This window comes from Taudactylus pleione, unplaced genomic scaffold (genome assembly GCF_031769625.1).
Source record: "Taudactylus pleione unplaced genomic scaffold, aTauple2 ptg000545l, whole genome shotgun sequence".
NCBI classification, from domain to species: Eukaryota; Metazoa; Chordata; class Amphibia; order Anura; family Myobatrachidae; genus Taudactylus; species Taudactylus pleione.
In genome coordinates, this window is record NW_028284947.1 from 6,602,524 (window position 1) to 6,620,562 (window position 18,039).

At 45.3% G+C, this 18,039-nt stretch overlaps 1 protein-coding gene across 1 annotated transcript in view; it reads left to right on the top strand.

Annotated features, from left to right (window-relative positions):
* Positions 1–1,740: 1,740 nt before the first annotated feature.
* The window catches only part of BEAN1 (brain expressed associated with NEDD4 1), a 41,629-nt gene continuing 25,330 nt past the window's right edge, over positions 1,741–18,039 (top strand). The window contains exons 1-2 of the mRNA XM_088451284.1: positions 1,741–2,263; positions 5,255–5,387. Of these exons, the coding sequence (XP_088307410.1) occupies positions 5,363–5,387 (25 nt within the window). The 5' untranslated portion in view covers positions 1,741–2,263; positions 5,255–5,362. The remainder of the gene's footprint in view (positions 2,264–5,254; positions 5,388–18,039) is intronic.

Sequence of the window (18,039 nt, forward strand, 5' to 3'; positions counted from 1 at the left end):
ATTATCTGGGAGGGATGAAGCCAGGGTCTGCGTCGGTGGACTCAGATTTTCTGGTCTCGCAGGCTGCCAGGAACCAGCCAAGCTGAGTAAAGTCTAAGTTTACGCAGCCTGGCCAAAAGAGCAAACATCACGACTAATGGTCACAATGGTGATCCGAGGCCGCGTCTACGGACTGCAGGTGCGGCTGGAGACATCTATTTTCTACAGTCACCTCATGCCCCATTTGCGTTTGAGTTGGACGGTATTGTACAGCTACTTCCTTGCAACTGTGCACTACCCTCCACCTCTAAATCAGGTCCTTCATTCATTAGTGTGGCTGATATATGGCCCCACTTTGTCTGCATTACTTATAAAAGATTATCTAAAAATGTAAAGATTTTAGGACTGCAGAAGGAAACAATATTTTTAATCTTAAAAAGGAAGCCAGCAAAATTTGTATTTAATTTAATGAGTACTTTTATTTTGTATTTGTGTCTGTATTTTACATGGTAAATGTAATTTTCACATTTATTAACAAAACTGTGCAGACACTATTCTTTCTTTCTTATGTACCTCATTACAGTATTATATTGTGTACAAATATGGTAATGCTTACTTCTGGCATTTTATAGCCACTTCCCTATGCTTTCTCTATGCTATTGTTGTGTGGAAGTATACACACTTATTACTATTTAAGTGAGGTAAAGCTGCTGTTACGTATACCAGTTTGCAGAACAAAGACGGTTTAAGAGAGGAAGGGGCCCGTGTGCAGGATCTCTGGGCCCCCTCCTCTATGGCAGCGCAGTAGACTGTGGACTTGTGCCAGAGTCTATTGCACATGCCCAGGTCTCTGGCAACATGGAGCCCATGCCAAGTTCCCGGACACTTCTCTAATACCCATGCGCAAAAAACACCAAGAAAAGGGCCGCCAATGCGGGACTCCGGAGAGGTATTATTATGGGTCTAGGGTGTGTGGTGTGCAGGGGCCCGTGTGCACCGCCCACCCTGCACCTATTATAGATACACCAATGTTGTAGAGCCATACTTGTCTTGATATTCCAAAACATTGTTTAATCAATATTTATTGAAAATGAGGATTTCAAATAAAAAAAACTTACATTTGATCTACTTGTCAAGACGGGAATTGTAGTTCTCTGAGGTCCAGTGAGACATTATCGCACCGGACCTGCTGGGTACACACCTAACAGATATATCTGCAGATGATGGTTGGTCATACACACTGAACAACCATTATCTGTCTTCTGGCCGCAGATCCCGCTGCAAGTGTACACGCAGCACAATACTGTATATCTGCAGATATATCTGCCATCGGCCAAAATATCTGCCAGTGTGTCCCTGGAAATGATTATGACATTATGGCAAGTCAGGTCGGCATATTTGGTTCAGAACTTTAGCTCTGTACACACGTAAAGATTTTCTGTCCAACCATCCAACTAGTTGATTGGTTGGAATGAAAATCTGGTAAGGTATGAAAGCAAATGACAATCAGCAATTTGCTCCCAAACCCTGGACAATGGACAAAAACTGTTGTTTGAACAAATTGTTTAGATCAAACATGTAACAAACTTGTCTGACGACTATTTTCATCTGTTTTCTGGCATTTAGGAGCAAATTGCTGATCATCAGTTACTCCCATACGTTACCAGATTTTCATTCCAACCAATCAACTAGTAGGATGGTTGGACAGAAAATCTTTACGTGTGTATGCACCATAATAACATTGTTTAATCGTTTCAGATAACAGCTTCCCTCTTCATTAAGTCACCGGGCGTTTTCTCATCTGCCTTTGAAGGAGAGAAATCAGGTGGGCGATGATAGATCTCACTGATAACATATGCTGCGGCCTCTTACATCTCTGAGCTTCCTATTGATTTCATAATATGTAAAGAGGTGTTTTATGAAGACCAGCAGAGAGATCCGTTGTCACATCCCCCTCCCTCTCTTATCATTCCCAGCACATACTCCGCGCACTCAGCCTGGGTCTGTTTGCCTTCTGGACAGTGCTCTTGTTCCACCTAGAGAATAGAGCAATGATAGATTTCCTGTGATCCAGTGCAGGTTCCTGGGAGGGCGCTGCCCATACTGAATATATACAGCAGGGGGGAGATTTTATTCCATGTTTGTCCTGGATTTTCACAAAGGAATCAAAGCACTCTCTTCTGCCTGCTGCTGTCACTTATTTCTATGGCAAATGCGGACCCTTCCAGCCAGAATCTACGCCTAAGCTACATGGGGACAAGAAACAGACTGCAGTACCCAAGTGGTAAGCACTATATAGATTCATTATCTCATTACTCTAATGTGCATTCTGCAGCGATTTCCCAGGCCTTATGTAACGGTGTGCTTAGATTTAACTCTTACATCATCTGTGGTACTGTGCTCTCTCGCAAAGGCTGGTAGGATTGCCTAACAGATTGCTCCAGGAGTACCAATATAAAGGATAAAACACATCAAGGATATTATATAACATAATCCTCTTATAGTGCTGACTAGGAAATATGGTGTAGTGGTGATTAGTGTGTGTGTGTGTATATATATATATATATATATATATATATATATATATATACAATGTTTGGGGTCAAACAACAAGGATAAATATTTATTTTCTGCGGTAGATATCATTTTTTGCCCTTTAAAGGCATCTTCTTCTCATGTCAGCAATTTTTATTTAAGAATAATGATCTGCCAAAATGACAGAAATGACATATTAAAGTATTTGCATGGAGCACATAGGCATTTAAAATAAAATAATCTTGTCCCGCATTTTGTTGCAGCCTAAAACATGTTGCCTGCGACAGCTGATTCAGTTTGCCTCATTATAGGCACCTCCCTAGGTGCCTCATACACCTTTTCTATCATTGCGTAACATGTGCCCAATTACATTATAATAGAAATGCAATTCTTGTATATGGTGAAATAAAGGTCACATTTATGAGCGTTGGCGCCAGAGGTGCACTGGGAGTGTCCTGTGCCCACGTACCTGCACCTGAGCAAACTCCGTAATCACCTGCCTACTCCACGACTTCCATAAGGGTGGTGGTGTATGCATAAGCTGCATTGCAAAATGAATGAAACATTGACCAAAAATGAGCAACCAATGGCTGCTCCCCTTGCTATGACCTATCTGAAACATAAGGTTGGTTAATGTTACCTTCCTTAATACTTGCATTGGGGGGATGCAATGACTGATCAACCAAGAGGCTGATGAGGCTTGGTAGGCCTCAACCTCTCTACTGTACTGGGACACAGCAATTGACCAAAATGTATTTAGATGTTCTCTTCTCCTGGCATCATTCAGGATTTCAAAGTCTTAGATGTGTGCACTGTGCAGAAGAGTTGGGAGGAGTACCCGGGACTATACTTCTAGAGTGCTCTCTGTATTGTGTGGTATCACTGGGATAATCTTTGTATTTTATGGTTATCCCAGGTTCCTAGCGGGTCTTTGAGGTGTTGATGTGCACTGATTGCTGCAATCATATTTCAACAAGGGTTAATGAAGTCTACAGGTTGCTGAATATGAACATAAACTGTGGGGATGGAGGGTAACAATCAGGCGGTGCACCTAGAACTCTTGATTAGGCCCGGGATGGAGAGTGGGCCTTCAGAATGGGTCAATGAAGAGCTGGCACCCTCCCCTTCCCTCATATTTATACTTTACTGTAGCGGAGGACTGAGAACTTACTCTTTGTGCCTCCTTTGGAGTGCCATTGGCTTTGTACCCCGCTGGCAGGGGAAGGGTAAAGGTGATTGCAGCCCATAATTACAGCAGCCCCCTTTTCCTCAGTGGCCCCTTAGATCTTCAGGTTCAGGCACTTATGTTCGGCCCTCAGTTTTCTTAAGGTAGATTAAGCTCCAGTAAGGCTGTGTAAGCTATGCCAAACACAATATAACACGTTAAGTTTCAGGAACACTACTGTTAATCAATTAATTGGATAAACAAAAGTGTTTTATCACAAAAGTATACACATTTTTTCTGGCACTGTAGAAACATTGAAAATCATTAAAAAGTAAAGCTGGGTACACACCTTACGCTGGTGCGACCCATCTGAGCGAGATATGTAACAATACATTGCACGCACTGTACACCCTGCACTATCCGCCATAGATGGCACGGTGTGCTGCAGGCAACTACACAGCGTCATTCATTGCATCATCCCATGTGATGTGCAGAACAGCAAATAAGACGATTCAATGAACAACGGCCGGGAAAGACGGATCGGCCGTACACACTATACGATGTGTACGATATATTGTTGCATTCCTCGCTGGCCCTGATCCCTCCAGGCTGCAGAGCCCTGGACAATAGCCCCGACAGCGCGCCCCTTAAACCATTCCTGGACAGATAGTGTTTGTGCTTGCTCTTTAGCTATGTATGGACACTGTAGTGCTGTTAAAAACAAACAGAGAGCTGAAGCTCACCTCCACATCCTTCATCTATAAGAAAGGGCCCTTAGGGGATTGGATACAGGGTAATAAGCTGTCATTTCAGCTGCTATGAAATCATTGTCAATCAATTCTGCAAAGCAAGTCTGTCAAGTTGCCATTCACTCTGTGCCTGATTCAGAGATAGAAGCTAATGCGATCGCAGCTGCGTTTTCGCAAGGAACGCAGCTGTGAAAACATGCTAATAGTTCAAAAGATCACCCGAGCATAGAGACACCCGCTGCTGCCTTCTCATCTGCGAACGATGTCGCTTACCAGCATAAATATCGCTAACATCGAGCAGCCATCTTGCCCTTGTGGAAGGTCTGATCAGCCACAAACAACGCGGCTCTCCTGACACGCAGAGGGCGCTCATGCTGCGTAGGAGATCGCAATGGCTAATGTATGCACGCCAATGTAACGGTGTGTAAACAGTAAGACACACCTGCGTATTCTGACCACCACCCCCATCACCCCACTGAAACGCTGACTACCTATCACTCATTTTGTGAATGGGTTCTCTGTGCATGCGCAATCGGAAGACAATGGCAGCGAATACTTAGACGCATGCGCAATGGCAAACAATCGCGCGATCTGCGTAAAACTCACGATTGCGCCCATCTCTGAATCCGGCCCTCTGTGTATGTTCTGGTAGAGAATAACCTACTTTTTAACATGGCAACCTGTTTAAAGGATAATTAACATATTACAGTATGTTTAGTATAAACCCTGCAATTATTCCGTACATATTATTTATCTTGATATTTATTCATGTAATATAGTAGTGTTACTTGGTCTATAACTAGGTGCTGCTCTTTGTTTTTTTTAGCCCTCTCCACTAACAGAGAAAAACAACCTGACAGAAAGGAAGAGGCCTCTATAACTGAGCCACAGACATTGAGTGAACTTTCCCTCTCAGTTCTTTTGGACAGATTACATGTCAATCAAAGTGGCATGCACAAGTAAGTGTGAATGACTGCAAGGGCAAATGTAGGATGTCAAAAGGGGGGTTTCCAAAATACTTGATTTTGGAACAATGCAACAACAACAACAACAACAAAATTAAATAAGGCTCCAAAAGATACTTAATGTAGTAAAATCATTTTACTGCACAGTTCGGTTGAGTCAAAGGGCTATATAATATTATCAGCGATAACGATAAGTTTGACATATTCGGGCGATCAGTTTGATAAGATTACACTGATGCAGTTATCACATGTTTATCGGGAAATCCTATTACAAAACCGGCGTTAACGCATTCCCGCGATAAATATTGCAGGGATGACAGGTGAAAAGAGGGAATTCAGCCTATACTCCAAAAAAAAGGAAAAATAATATTAGGTAACATCATAGGGGGTAAATTTACTAAAGTGAGAGATTTTAGATGTGAGTTTTAAAAGTGATGTTGCCCATAGCAACCAATCAGATTCTAGCTATTATCTTCTAGAAGGTGCTAGTTAAATGTTAAGTAGAATCTGATTGGTTGCTATGGGCAACATCACTTTTAAAACTCATTTCTAAAAACTCTCACTTTAGTAAATGTACCCCTAGTAGTCTGTTAGTTGCCATAATCAAAGGGTTTGGGGGGTCTTTAAATTGTGTCACATGGCTGTTATATGAATTTTTCCTGTAACAGTGAAAATAATGTAGAAAGCAATATTTTTTGGACAAAATAAATAATGTAGTTAAATTAGGGGTACATTAAAATGGGTGGAAGCATATTTTGTGTTATTATAGGGCATTAAAAAAAAAAAAACACTTCACTTGCGTCTACAATCCTAAAAATACCTGTCCCATCCATACAGCACCCCCATATACCTATCCCTTACTTTAAACCCATTTTCCAACACTTTTTACTTTTTCACCCCAAAAATTTAATTATTGGCCAAATTAAGCTAATTAAAAAATTATTTTCACCTAATTAGTCATTATGGAGGATGTCCCAGTGGTTCTGCACTGACATTTTTAGCCAAAAATAGTGGTTTTACACAACTTATCACCTGCTCCTGGGTCCTGAAAACAGAATAGCGATGACTCCAATGCAGAATTCACTTCCGCAAAAACCGCGGCTAATTTGGTTGCCCGATAACCATTTTTTGGCAAAATGTTTTCACAAATGAAAACTTATTGGGGAAACACTGGTTATCGCAGCTATTACAACATGGCCCATAGTGTTGTTTATTCACAATCTGTAAGGGGAGATTTATCAGTCCTTCTTATGAGGACAAGATGATGTGTTGGGCAATGAGACCTAATCGAATTCTAGCTAGCATTTTATAGAATGTACTAGATAAATAATACCTAGAGGCTGATTGGCTGCTATGTGATACACCTCCACTTGTCCACTTTAAATAAATCTCTTGATAAATCTTTCCCACTATCTAATAATAATTGATAATTAACATTAGGGGCTACTTCAGAGGCAGCTTTAGGGATCAGGCTGCCCCTAGACACAACATTATTGGTCCCCCGCCACCCTCCTTCACAACAGCCCTCAGATTCTGCGTTATGGGCTATGAAGCATAACTGCAGAGCTGCCCGGCAGCAGTGACAGATGGCTCTGCCTAGACATGATGAAAGTATCACTGCAGGCTTCATGATGGCCGGGGCATACTTGCCTACCCTCCCGATTTGGTCGGGAGCCTCCCGAAAATCGTCTGCCGCTCCCGACCTCCCGGGAAGGCAGGCAAGCCTCCCGGGCACCAGCGACCTGTCCGCTTCCGCCCCCCCCCCCGCACTTACTTTAAAAATCCCGGCGGCAGTGACGCGATTCGCGCTGAATCGCGTCATCGTGGCCCGCCCCCTGCCCTAAAATGTTCGTCATCTCTGGGCCACGCCCCCTTTTCACCGCTACCCGCCCCGAGAAAGCCCGACAGCTCCCTCCCGGTAGGAGGGAGTGAAATGTTGGAATGTATGGGCTGGGGCCAGTTGTTCTCGGAGCTGAAGCCACTCGGCAGACAGCAATTAGACAAGTTTCCCCAACGTCTCCACTACATATCACCCCTGGAGGGGCGTCTTAAAGAGAGGAGGGGGCCCGTGTACATTCTCCGTGCCGGGCTCCCTCCTCTCTCCCTGGCGGCCGACTGACGCGGCTGGGCGGCCACCGCAGAGTCAGTAGACTCTGGGCACTAGTGTGCCCAAAGTCTACTGCACATGCGCAGAAAGCTAGAAAAATGGCCGCGGCTGACATTTTCTGGTGTTCTGTGCAGCGCTGACACCCGACACAGGACCACGGACAGGTGAGTTTAGATAATATGGGTGCAGGGTGTTCGGTGCAGGGTCACTCTGGACCCGTGTGCCCCACACACCCTGCACCCATTATTGATACGCCCCTGTGAACTCCCCATTCCCTTGCTGTTGCTACATAAAAAAGTATCAGCAGCACTGATGCAAGTGAGTTGGTCTGGTGGAGTGGCCTGCTGTGCTGCACCCAACAGGTGTTGCCCCGAGGCAAGTGCCAAGTGGGTAAATCCAACACTGGGCCACCTACAGTATCTGGTCATAGTACTACCAGTAGCAGCTACTGAAGAATGTTGTGACTCCACTCACATGCAGGAGAGAAACCGTGTAACATATACGTCACATAACTCCCCTCAAGTCCCACCCAGTATGAAAGGGAACCGTGTGATAGGCCGGTGCCAAGTGTTGTGGTATGAAGATAGGGAATAGTCAGGGCATGAAGCGAGCAGCAGTACCTCCTTCTGGGGAAGTTGTACCCTATGAAACCTATAGAGGACAAGTGAAGAAGTTGCGTATAGAAATCTATCGGCTTCTTGCTATCATTTTATAGAATGTACAAGATAAATAATAACTAGGATTTGACTTGTTGCTATGGGCAACTTCTCAACATGTTCTCTTTAGAAAGTTTGATACGTCTCGCAATCTAAGTGGTAGAACCTGAGACAGTTTTACAGTAGAAGAGGTACATGAAAATATCAAGCAGGGCACCAGACATCATGCTCCAGCCCTACAGATGACAAACTACAAGCATCTCAATATGTGTACGGCTCAGTATGGGTGGAAAGACACTATGTAAATGCTTTCTGGGGAATAAATCAGGTTATCACCAACATGCATCAGCTGTAGGGGGAGATGTAGCAAACCTTCGAGAGAGGTAAAGTGCAGAAGATGTCCATACTAGCCAATGAGCTTTGGTCATTTATCTAGCACAGCCTATAAAATGAAAGTTAGAAGCTAATTTGTTGGTATGGGGGAATCGGTATGATATCCCGGTGGCTGAATAGTAAGCGGGTTCAAATACCAACGCCGGAAGCTCAATCATCCAGGATCCCGACAGGGTCGGTAAGTACCCTAACCCTCCCTCGGTGGTACCTAACCCTAACCTCCCTGGGTAGTGCCTAACCCTTCCCCCCCCCCCTTTCTCGCACCCTAAACCTAACCCTCCCTAGGTGGTGCCTAGCCCTAACATGCCCAGGTAGTGCCTTACCCTAACCTCCCTGGGTAGTGCCTAACCCTAACCCCCCCTTCCCACACCCTAAACCTAACCCTCCCTGGGGTGTGCCTAACCCTAACCTCGCCCCAATGGTGCCTAACCGTAACCCTCCCCGGGGAGTGCCCAACCCTAAGCTCCCCCCAGGGGTGCCTAAACCTAACCCCCCCCCCCATCCCCAGGCTAAGTATCATACTTACCCATCATCTTACCTTCGGGATGGTGGGGATTGGAATGCTGACGTCGGTACCCCAACCCTCTTCTTGATGTCATCGGCATTATGCTGGGCGTTGGGATTCCGGCGTCGGTATATTGACGCCTGGGAACCCGTCCACCGGCATATTAAACATATACCAGTATGGAATCTTCTACACTTTATACCTCTCGGAGGTTTGATACAGTCTCCCCCCCCCCCCCCCCAATGAGTTAATTTTCACTTGATGCATATACCAACTGGGTGCAACTGGGTGGTTCCTATAAGTCAGCAGATCATTCGACTGGAGCAAATGGAAAGAGGAACTGTCCCCTAAAATCGCCCCTGAAAAATCCCCTGTACAGTATATGTACAATGGAACTTGTGAGGAAATGTTGATATTGTCAATGGTCTATGAACACCTTATAACCCTATGGGCGGGATGCATCAATGTCAGAAATGCAGTCAAACCCCCGAAAATGCAGTTTTCAGGGGTTTGACTGCATTTCTCATATGCACCTAGCCCCAGAATGTGATACATTCCAGTGTTTGGATGCGGTGGGCAATGTCATTTCAGGAGCTGCAGTATGACCGCACGGTTCACTGTTCTCTCAGCAGCACAGCATTACATGTGTAATCCTGGATCAATCGCCGGTTAGATCTGTACAGGAGTAGTGGACTGCTATGGATACAGTAGGTATGGGGTGGCAGGGAAGCAGCAATGCGTTTTGTTGCAATCCCCGCAAACAACATGCAAAATATATGCATATGTTTAACTAAATATTTGCCTTAGATATAGGAAACATATGTCTATTATAATATCTATATATAATTCTCAGATGGAAATATAGAATTGGTTTCAATATGGATAATTGTGACATGAGTATAATACAAAAAGCCTCTCAGGTAACTTAACTATGCAATAATGATGATCCATGGAATTAACAAGATGGAATCCAATTAACCAATAATTATATAAATCTTCCTTTATTTAATGGAGTTGGATTTTGATGAGGGGTATTCTGCTTGAAAAAGTCCACAGTGGTGGACGGAACGCGTTGCTGCCGCTGCAACTACAACAGTCTGGAACTAGCAATGTACGGTACCGTAAGCAGAATACTATCATTTAATCAAGGATTCCTTTTTGTGAAATTACCTATTTGTGAACGGGATGCAAGATGCAGCATCCTGACACTTAACGCAGTCCTTCTGCACATGCATTTAGCACTGCGGGGGGGATACTGGGAGGGATCCCATTGAATCCCTCTTATTGGTAAATGCAAATAGAAGCCCAAAAGATGGTGTTGGCCTAATGCTGGTGGCACTTTGGAAACTTTTTGAGCAGTAACGTTAAATGTCTGACACACAGGGCGGGATGTAACATGTATCACATACACTATGCAAAACATTCCGCCCCCTATCGCATGTATACTGATATTTAATAACGTCGGTATGTCGGAATGTATGAATACTTACACCACCCCCGGGACAGCACTTACAATAAGAGCTTTCCTGGTTTATAATCCGGGAGTCCTATTGCACTTGCGTGGCCATCGGCCTGCGCATGCACAATCGTCAGGGGACAGAGAGGGATCCTTCTGATTCCTCTCCGGGCTTTTGCAAAGAGAAGCCCATAGACTTCTATAGGCAATGGTTATGCTTTCCAGAGCTTACTGCATACCGGCACATCACAGCCCCATAGACTTCTATAGGCAATGGTTATGCTTTCCAGAGCTTACTGCATACCGGCACATCACAGCCCCATAGACTTCTATAGGCAATGGTTATGCTTTCCAGAGCTTACAGCATACCGGCACATCACAGTCCCATAGACTTCTATAGGCAATGGTTATGCTTTCCAGAGCTTACTGCATACCGGCACATCACAGCCCCATAGAATTCTATAGGCAATGGTTATGCTTTCCAGAGCTTACAGCATACCGGCACATCACAGCCCCATAGACTTCTATAGACAATGGTTATGCTTTCCAGAGCTTAGTGCATACCGGCACATCACAGCCCCATAGAATTCTATAGGCAATGGTTATGCTTTCCAGAGCTTACTGCATACCTGCACATTACAGCCCTATAGAATTCTATAGTCAATGGTTATGCTTTCCAGAGCTTACTGCATACCGGCACATCACAGCCCCATAGACTTCTATAGGCAATGGTTATGCTTTCCAGAGCTTACTGCATACCTCCACATCACAGCCCCATAGACTTCTATAGACAATGGTTATGCTTTCCAGAGCTTACTGCATACCTGCACAACACAGCCCTATAGAATTCTATAGGCAATGGTTATGCTTTCCAGAGCTTACTGCATACCGGCACATTACAGCCCCATAGCCTTCTATAGGCAATGGTTATGCTTTCCAGAGCTTACTGCATACTGGCACATCACAGCCCCATAGACTTCTATAGGCAATGGTTATGCTTTCCAGAGCTTACTGCATACCTGCACATCACAGCCCCCATAAACTTCTATAGGCAATGGTTATGCTTTCCAGAGCTTACTGCATACCGGCACATCACAGCCCCATAAACTTCTATAGGCAATGGTTATGCTTTCCAGAGCTTACTGCATACCGGCACATCACAGCCCCATAGACTTCTATAGGCAATGGTTATGCTTTCCAGAGCTTACTGCATACCGGCACATCACAGCCCCATAGAATTCTATAGGCAATGGTTATGCTTTCCAGAGCTTACTGCATACCGGCACATCACAGCCCCATAGACTTCTATAGGCAATGGTTATGCTTTCCAGAGCTTACTGCATACCAGCACATCACAGCCCCATAGAATTCTATGGGGACTGTAGTGCCAGCGCTCGGAGTGGATATCTTTGATATCCTCTGCAGACCATTTTCAGAAGTTTTGCCACATTTTTTTGATTGATACATCCCGCCCCCCAAGAGAGAAACGTTGACTACCCCTGATGCAGGGAGTTCTCAAACGAATACAGAGCCTGACTCAGAGATGGATGGTATCGCACAGCCGCACAGAAACGGCTGTACAATACCATCCAACAAAATGTAAATGCAGCAAGAGGTGTCTGGAATAAATAGGCACTACTTGCTGCATCTGAGTCTGTAGACGCTGCCTGGGATCACCACCCTTTGGCCAGTCTGCGTAAGCTGAAGCTTATCTCAGCCTGGCCGGTGCCTGACACTTGTGAGGCCAGGAAATCTGCGCCCTCCCATGCAGATCCTGACCTTGTCCTTCCCGGAAAATGGAGACGACCAGGGCCGGATTAAGGGGGGGACGACAGGGGCGGTCGTCCCTGGGCCCCCACACACAGAGGGGCCCCCACTAGCAGCGGTGCGCTGTCTACACCCGCTGCTAGTGTCCCCTCTGTTAGTGTAGTGTAGACCGCGCAGTGAGCGCGGCCACACTACACAGTTACAAACACACAGCCGCCTCCGGCAGATGTGTGTTTGTTACAGCAGCCTATGAGAGTCAGACAGACTCTCATTGGCTGCTGCGTCAACAGAGGGAGCTGGCTGGAGCTCACTCATGAGCTCCACCTTCTGGCTCCCCCCACAGCGTGTGATTATGGGAGAGATGTCATGACGCTGACGTCTCTCCCATAGTGCAGGAGAAGAGCCGCCGGTCGCGTCAGGAGCGGGGATTGAGGTAAGTTGTGGCTTTTTTTTTTGTGTGTAAGGGGCACTGCATCGGGGTGTGGCTGCTTCATGGGGGCACTGGGTGGTGCTACTAGGGTTAATGCATAGGGGGGGACTACAGGGGGCACTGCATAGGAGGGACTACTACAGGGGGCACTATATAAGGGGTACTGTATAGGGGGGGACCAATACTGGGTCTGGGGGAACTATAGAAGGGGCAGTACTGGGGGCACTGTATAGGAGGACCACTACTGGGGGCACCATATAAGGGGCACTACATAAGGGGCATTACTACAGGGGGCACTGCATACGGTGGAATACTACAGTGGGCACTGCATAGGGGGGGGCATTACTGGGGGCACTTCTACTGGGGACATTGCATAAGGGGCACTACTACAGTGGGCATTGCAAGAGGGGTCTTACTACTGGGGACATTAAGGTGAATAAAAAAGAAAAATAAATGTTCCTAGGGTGACAAGAAACGGTGGTATGTAGGGGCCCCCACAAGTTTGTTGCCCAGGGGCCCCCACAGACCTTAATCCGGCCCTGGAGACGACACACCCCTGTTTCCGGGAGCGGTGGCTGCTCCGCCCCTCCCAATTGGACACTGCTAGCGGACGCGTAGATGGAGGGCTGCACATGCGCAGTACACATCCTGTGCATGTGCTGTACTCCAACAATCGGAGATGTGTGCCCTCCATCAGATTAGCGTACAGCTCTGAATCAGGCCCACCAGCTACACCCAGAGGGGCAATTCAATACCTTTTCTGAAAAGCAATGTAAGCAGTACTCTGTTTATGCTGTGATACTCAGGAGCATAGAAAAGGGGTTCTAAAAATCCCATGGGAGGGTATGTTAATAACAGCAAAAATGGGATGGCACTCAGTGAGACTCCAATACAAGGAAAAAAATTACAGCACTGCTTTGCTTTCACTTGTCAACATATCAGTGTTCACACACTTTTATCAAGACACGACTTGATAAAAGTGTGTGAACACTGAAACGTTGACAAGTAAAAGCAAAGCAGTGCTGTAATTTTTTTCCTTGTATTGGAGTCTCACTGAGTGCCATCCCATTTTTGCCGTATATATATATATATATATATATATATATATATATATATATATATTGTAACATCCATGTAAATAGCGATAGGGTGGTTTCCTGGGAGCACATATCTTTATCTGTTGTCTGTTATTTATTTATACATCATTGTGAGTGTTTAAACATGGTGAGTGCTGGGTTTTCTGATTTTATTTATTTAAGCAATGTGGTCACAGGCCACTTGCACCCCAGACCTGGGAATGGCGAGTGCAGGTCTGCACCCCAAATCTACGAGTGGCGAGTGCAGTGGATTTTTGACTATGTATGTATGTATGTGTATGTGTGTATATATATATATATATATATATATATATATATATACACACACACACAATGTGTCATAGACATTTAACATTGTACAGCTGGGTACACATTAGACGGTAATTTGTCTGCTCCGACGGATCGGTCCAATATATTGTCAATATCATCTAATGTGTATGCTCTATGTCAGGACATGCGCGCTCCCGTTAGGTAGTCAGCCCCATCGCCAGGTTGTCCCTGCATGCAACTCAATCCGACGATGCGACTGACGACCCCAGGCAGCAGGAGCTGACATATCAGGCGGTCGGGCGCCGGATTGTCTAATGTGTACTGGCTGCCTGATATGTCGGCCCGTGCAGTTGCCCGTCGGATTGCTGGGTACACATATTGTTTAATGTATACCCAGCTTTAGTTATAATGTATAGTAACCCACGTATCTTGCATTAATAACTTTAATCCTTAAAATGTAATACTTTTGTTTCTAATTTCAGTAGAATGAAGTGTGAAAAATCACATTACTTGATTGATACAAACTCAAAAACAAAGTATTTATATTCCCTCCAATCCTTTATAGAACATATGACTACTCTTTTACATACCATCCTTCGGTGACATCAGTTTTCTGCTAAAACTTGTTTGAGAGCTTAGGGCCTGATTCAGACTCAGTCGCAAGCGCTCGCAACCGGGTCGATAGTGGCCCAGAGCGCATGCGCACAACGGAGCCGGGTCTCGTACCAAAGGGTGCGTGCTGTCGATGTTGAGTGACAGCACGCCCCCCCTTTGGTGGATGGGCCGGGAGAGTGGCTGCCCAGACGGAGGCGTTCCCATGAGAACGCCTACCATCTGGGGCCGTCCCCACTGACATCACTCTGTTTGAGCCGAAAGCTCTCTGGGGCTTGCGGCAACGAGACCCTACCACAAGGGTCTCGTCGCAAGCCTGATGGTCGCGATGGTCTTGACCATCGCGACCATCTTCCTGCCCGCTTGCTATAGCTGTGGGTGGTCACCCACAGCTATGCGAGCAGCCAGGAGGCCGTTCTAGAAAAAAAAAAAAAAAAAAGACACCCTGATTCAGAGCGAGCGCTTTGTCAGAGCGTCCGGCTCTGAATCAGGGCCTGAGTCAGCACGGATCACTACGGCGAACGCTGCTGTGTAATCACACGCTATGAAGCTGCGAAAATATGCTAATGTCTGCCACTGCTCAGCCAGCATAGAGACGCCCACTGCTGCTTTCTCACATCTGTAATACCTCACAGTCCTGCGTATACATCAGAGAACATCGGCCCCTCATGCATAATTACAGCAGCTCTGACCAGTCTCAGAAATTGCAAGTGTCGTCGCACGCAGTGAATACACAAGCTGCGTATGCAATCGCAGTGGCTAATTTATGCACACCCATGCAACGGCGGTCAAACAGACAGGCACGCCTGCGTTTCTGCAAGCACTCCTCCGTCACCGCCCCCAAACGCTCACAGCCTGTCACTCACTCTGCGATGGATACCACAGTGTGTCCGTAATTGCAGTGCGATCGCCATGTACATACAGCTGTTTGCATGCGCAGGACGCAATTGGCCGTTCTGAGTACGCAGTTACAATTGCGATCCGTGCTGAATCAGGCCCTTAATGTGATAAATTCCCATGATATAGAAGACAGCAAAAATCAGCAGATGCCAACTAAACCCTTGGTGTATTTCTAGCAAGAAAAGTGATTTTTTTTTTTTCCACATAATTAGTAGGGTAATTTCATAATGGAACTAATTAATGGCACCACTTAGCAGCTGGCAAGAAGAAATTACAAGTGTAAGGATTTGCATTATCTATGACTCCTAATGTCCAAATAGGTTTATAAAATGAAAATAAATTGCTTTACAAGGAAATGAATGCAGACAAATGTATGAATAGAGGGCAGAATTACAACAGAACAAAAGACACAGATTGCGGTGACGTCTTGAACATCACTGGTGTCAGGATTGCATTCAACAGTGGATGATAACTAAACTTTCAGGGTGTAATCTCTTAAAAGTTTTCCACACAAGCAGAATAAGCACTAATAACTGAGCATGATTGGGGTAACAGGGAACTGCTTGGCAAATTCTTACAGTGAAATTCACCTGCAATTATTACGACTTTTTACAAAAAAATACTGCATTTTCCTGTACCCCAAAATGCTAGAAAGATGTTACTGTGATGATAAACACTCACTTCCTATCATTTTTCAACCATTATTAAAAAGTGCAAAAATCGTCAATTTGACACCATTTAAGAGCCATCAGTACTTTCCTTATGGCCACTAACAGTCTTCTACATGGTTCTGCTATCTCAGTTGTCACTTTTGGGGGGTTGACGGTTTCCCCACGTTTTCATGCTCTTTTCCAATTCACGCAACATCACAGCGAGTACCGTGAACTGGCATTTGAATTGCACATTCTTAGGTGCACGCATTAGTACGAAGTGTGCGAGTATCATGAAACAAGCTCGCATTCTCATACTCGCCTAACTGAATTCCCCCCCTATACCTTCAGCCAGTCTTGCCATCTTTCCTGAGTGCCAGAGTTTTTGCTCTCTCCTGCACCAACTTTCTGAAGTTATCACCTGAAAGATGGCACCGCTGGCAGAATGCATGGGGGGAGGAGGGCCTACTGCATTGCACACAGTGGGGTTTCTTCTGGCTGCAGGGTCTGTGTGCACTGCAAACCCTACACCCATTAATGATAAGCCACAGCTGTGCATCAGTCTAATGTGTGTATACAGCAGGGTTAATAATAATTCTATTTATATAGCCCTTTTCTACTGAATGGACTCAAAGTGCTTTAGATTTGCCGTTACAGTACAAAATAAGCTTAAACAAGGGACATTAGTGAACTGCTTGGGTGAAGAGACGAGTCTTGAGTCTATTTTTGAAGGATTCTAGAGTGGAGGCCTTTCGAACTGTGCGGGGAAGTGAGTTCCATTAGGTTGGAGCCCCAAAACTGAAAGCTCGACCCCCAGACGAATTCCGGGAGATTCTAGGTACTGTTAATAGTCCTTTGTCAACGGATCGCAGTAATCGAGTGGGACGGCAAGGAATCAGAAGCTGCTTTTGGTACCCTGGGCCATGGTCATGTAGGGCTTTGTAAGTTAGTAAGCCAATCTTGAAAACAATACTGCTAGCAAAGTATTTATTGATCCCTAAGATGTGCAATTAAATACTTGATATGCAAAAGTGCAAATGACGACAAAAAATGGTGTACGTCCACAATTCAGGAAAGTCACCTGAGGAGCAGTGGTTCTTGGACGTCCTTTGACCTCCTGCTGTACCTCCTCCATTGTCAACACAAATTGCAATAATGTACTTAGCTCTTAATCCGGTTCACTAGATGATGTCTAGTGTGTACCGACCTCATTAGCAACAAGACCTGGCGGGGTGCTGGCATTGGTAAGTGCATACACACTTTCCGATGCCGGCAGCAACGGAATGATGACGAGGGCCTTCGGCAGCATGGCCCCCCGCTGACTATATCGCCCGTCGGACCTACATGTAGGTCCGACGGACGAGGTCACGCATCGCCAGTGACATAGTGCATACACACTGGATGAACAATTGGTCGTTATCAGCATATTCGTTTAAAATGTCGTCTAGTGTGTACCCGGCTTTACCTTATACTGACACAGGAAAATGCCATGATCAATTTAGTGTGGACAAGCCGTTCTAGATCACCAACAGCTTTGTGTATGTATTGTTGCCTATAACCATTGCATAGCAGTAATCTGAATCTAAACAGATGTTATCTTCCTGAATGAATAGTTTGAGACAAAGGAGTATAGAAGGTTTAGCGCAATGTTGGAAAAAGCAATTGATTATTTCCAATGTCACACATAGTAACCACACATTCAAAAAAAACTCTCACAGTTCCTTCTAATCTCTGAGTGATGGATACAATTATAGATCAGAATATACAATCTTTAGGTGGTGCCAGAAGAAACAATTTCTATAT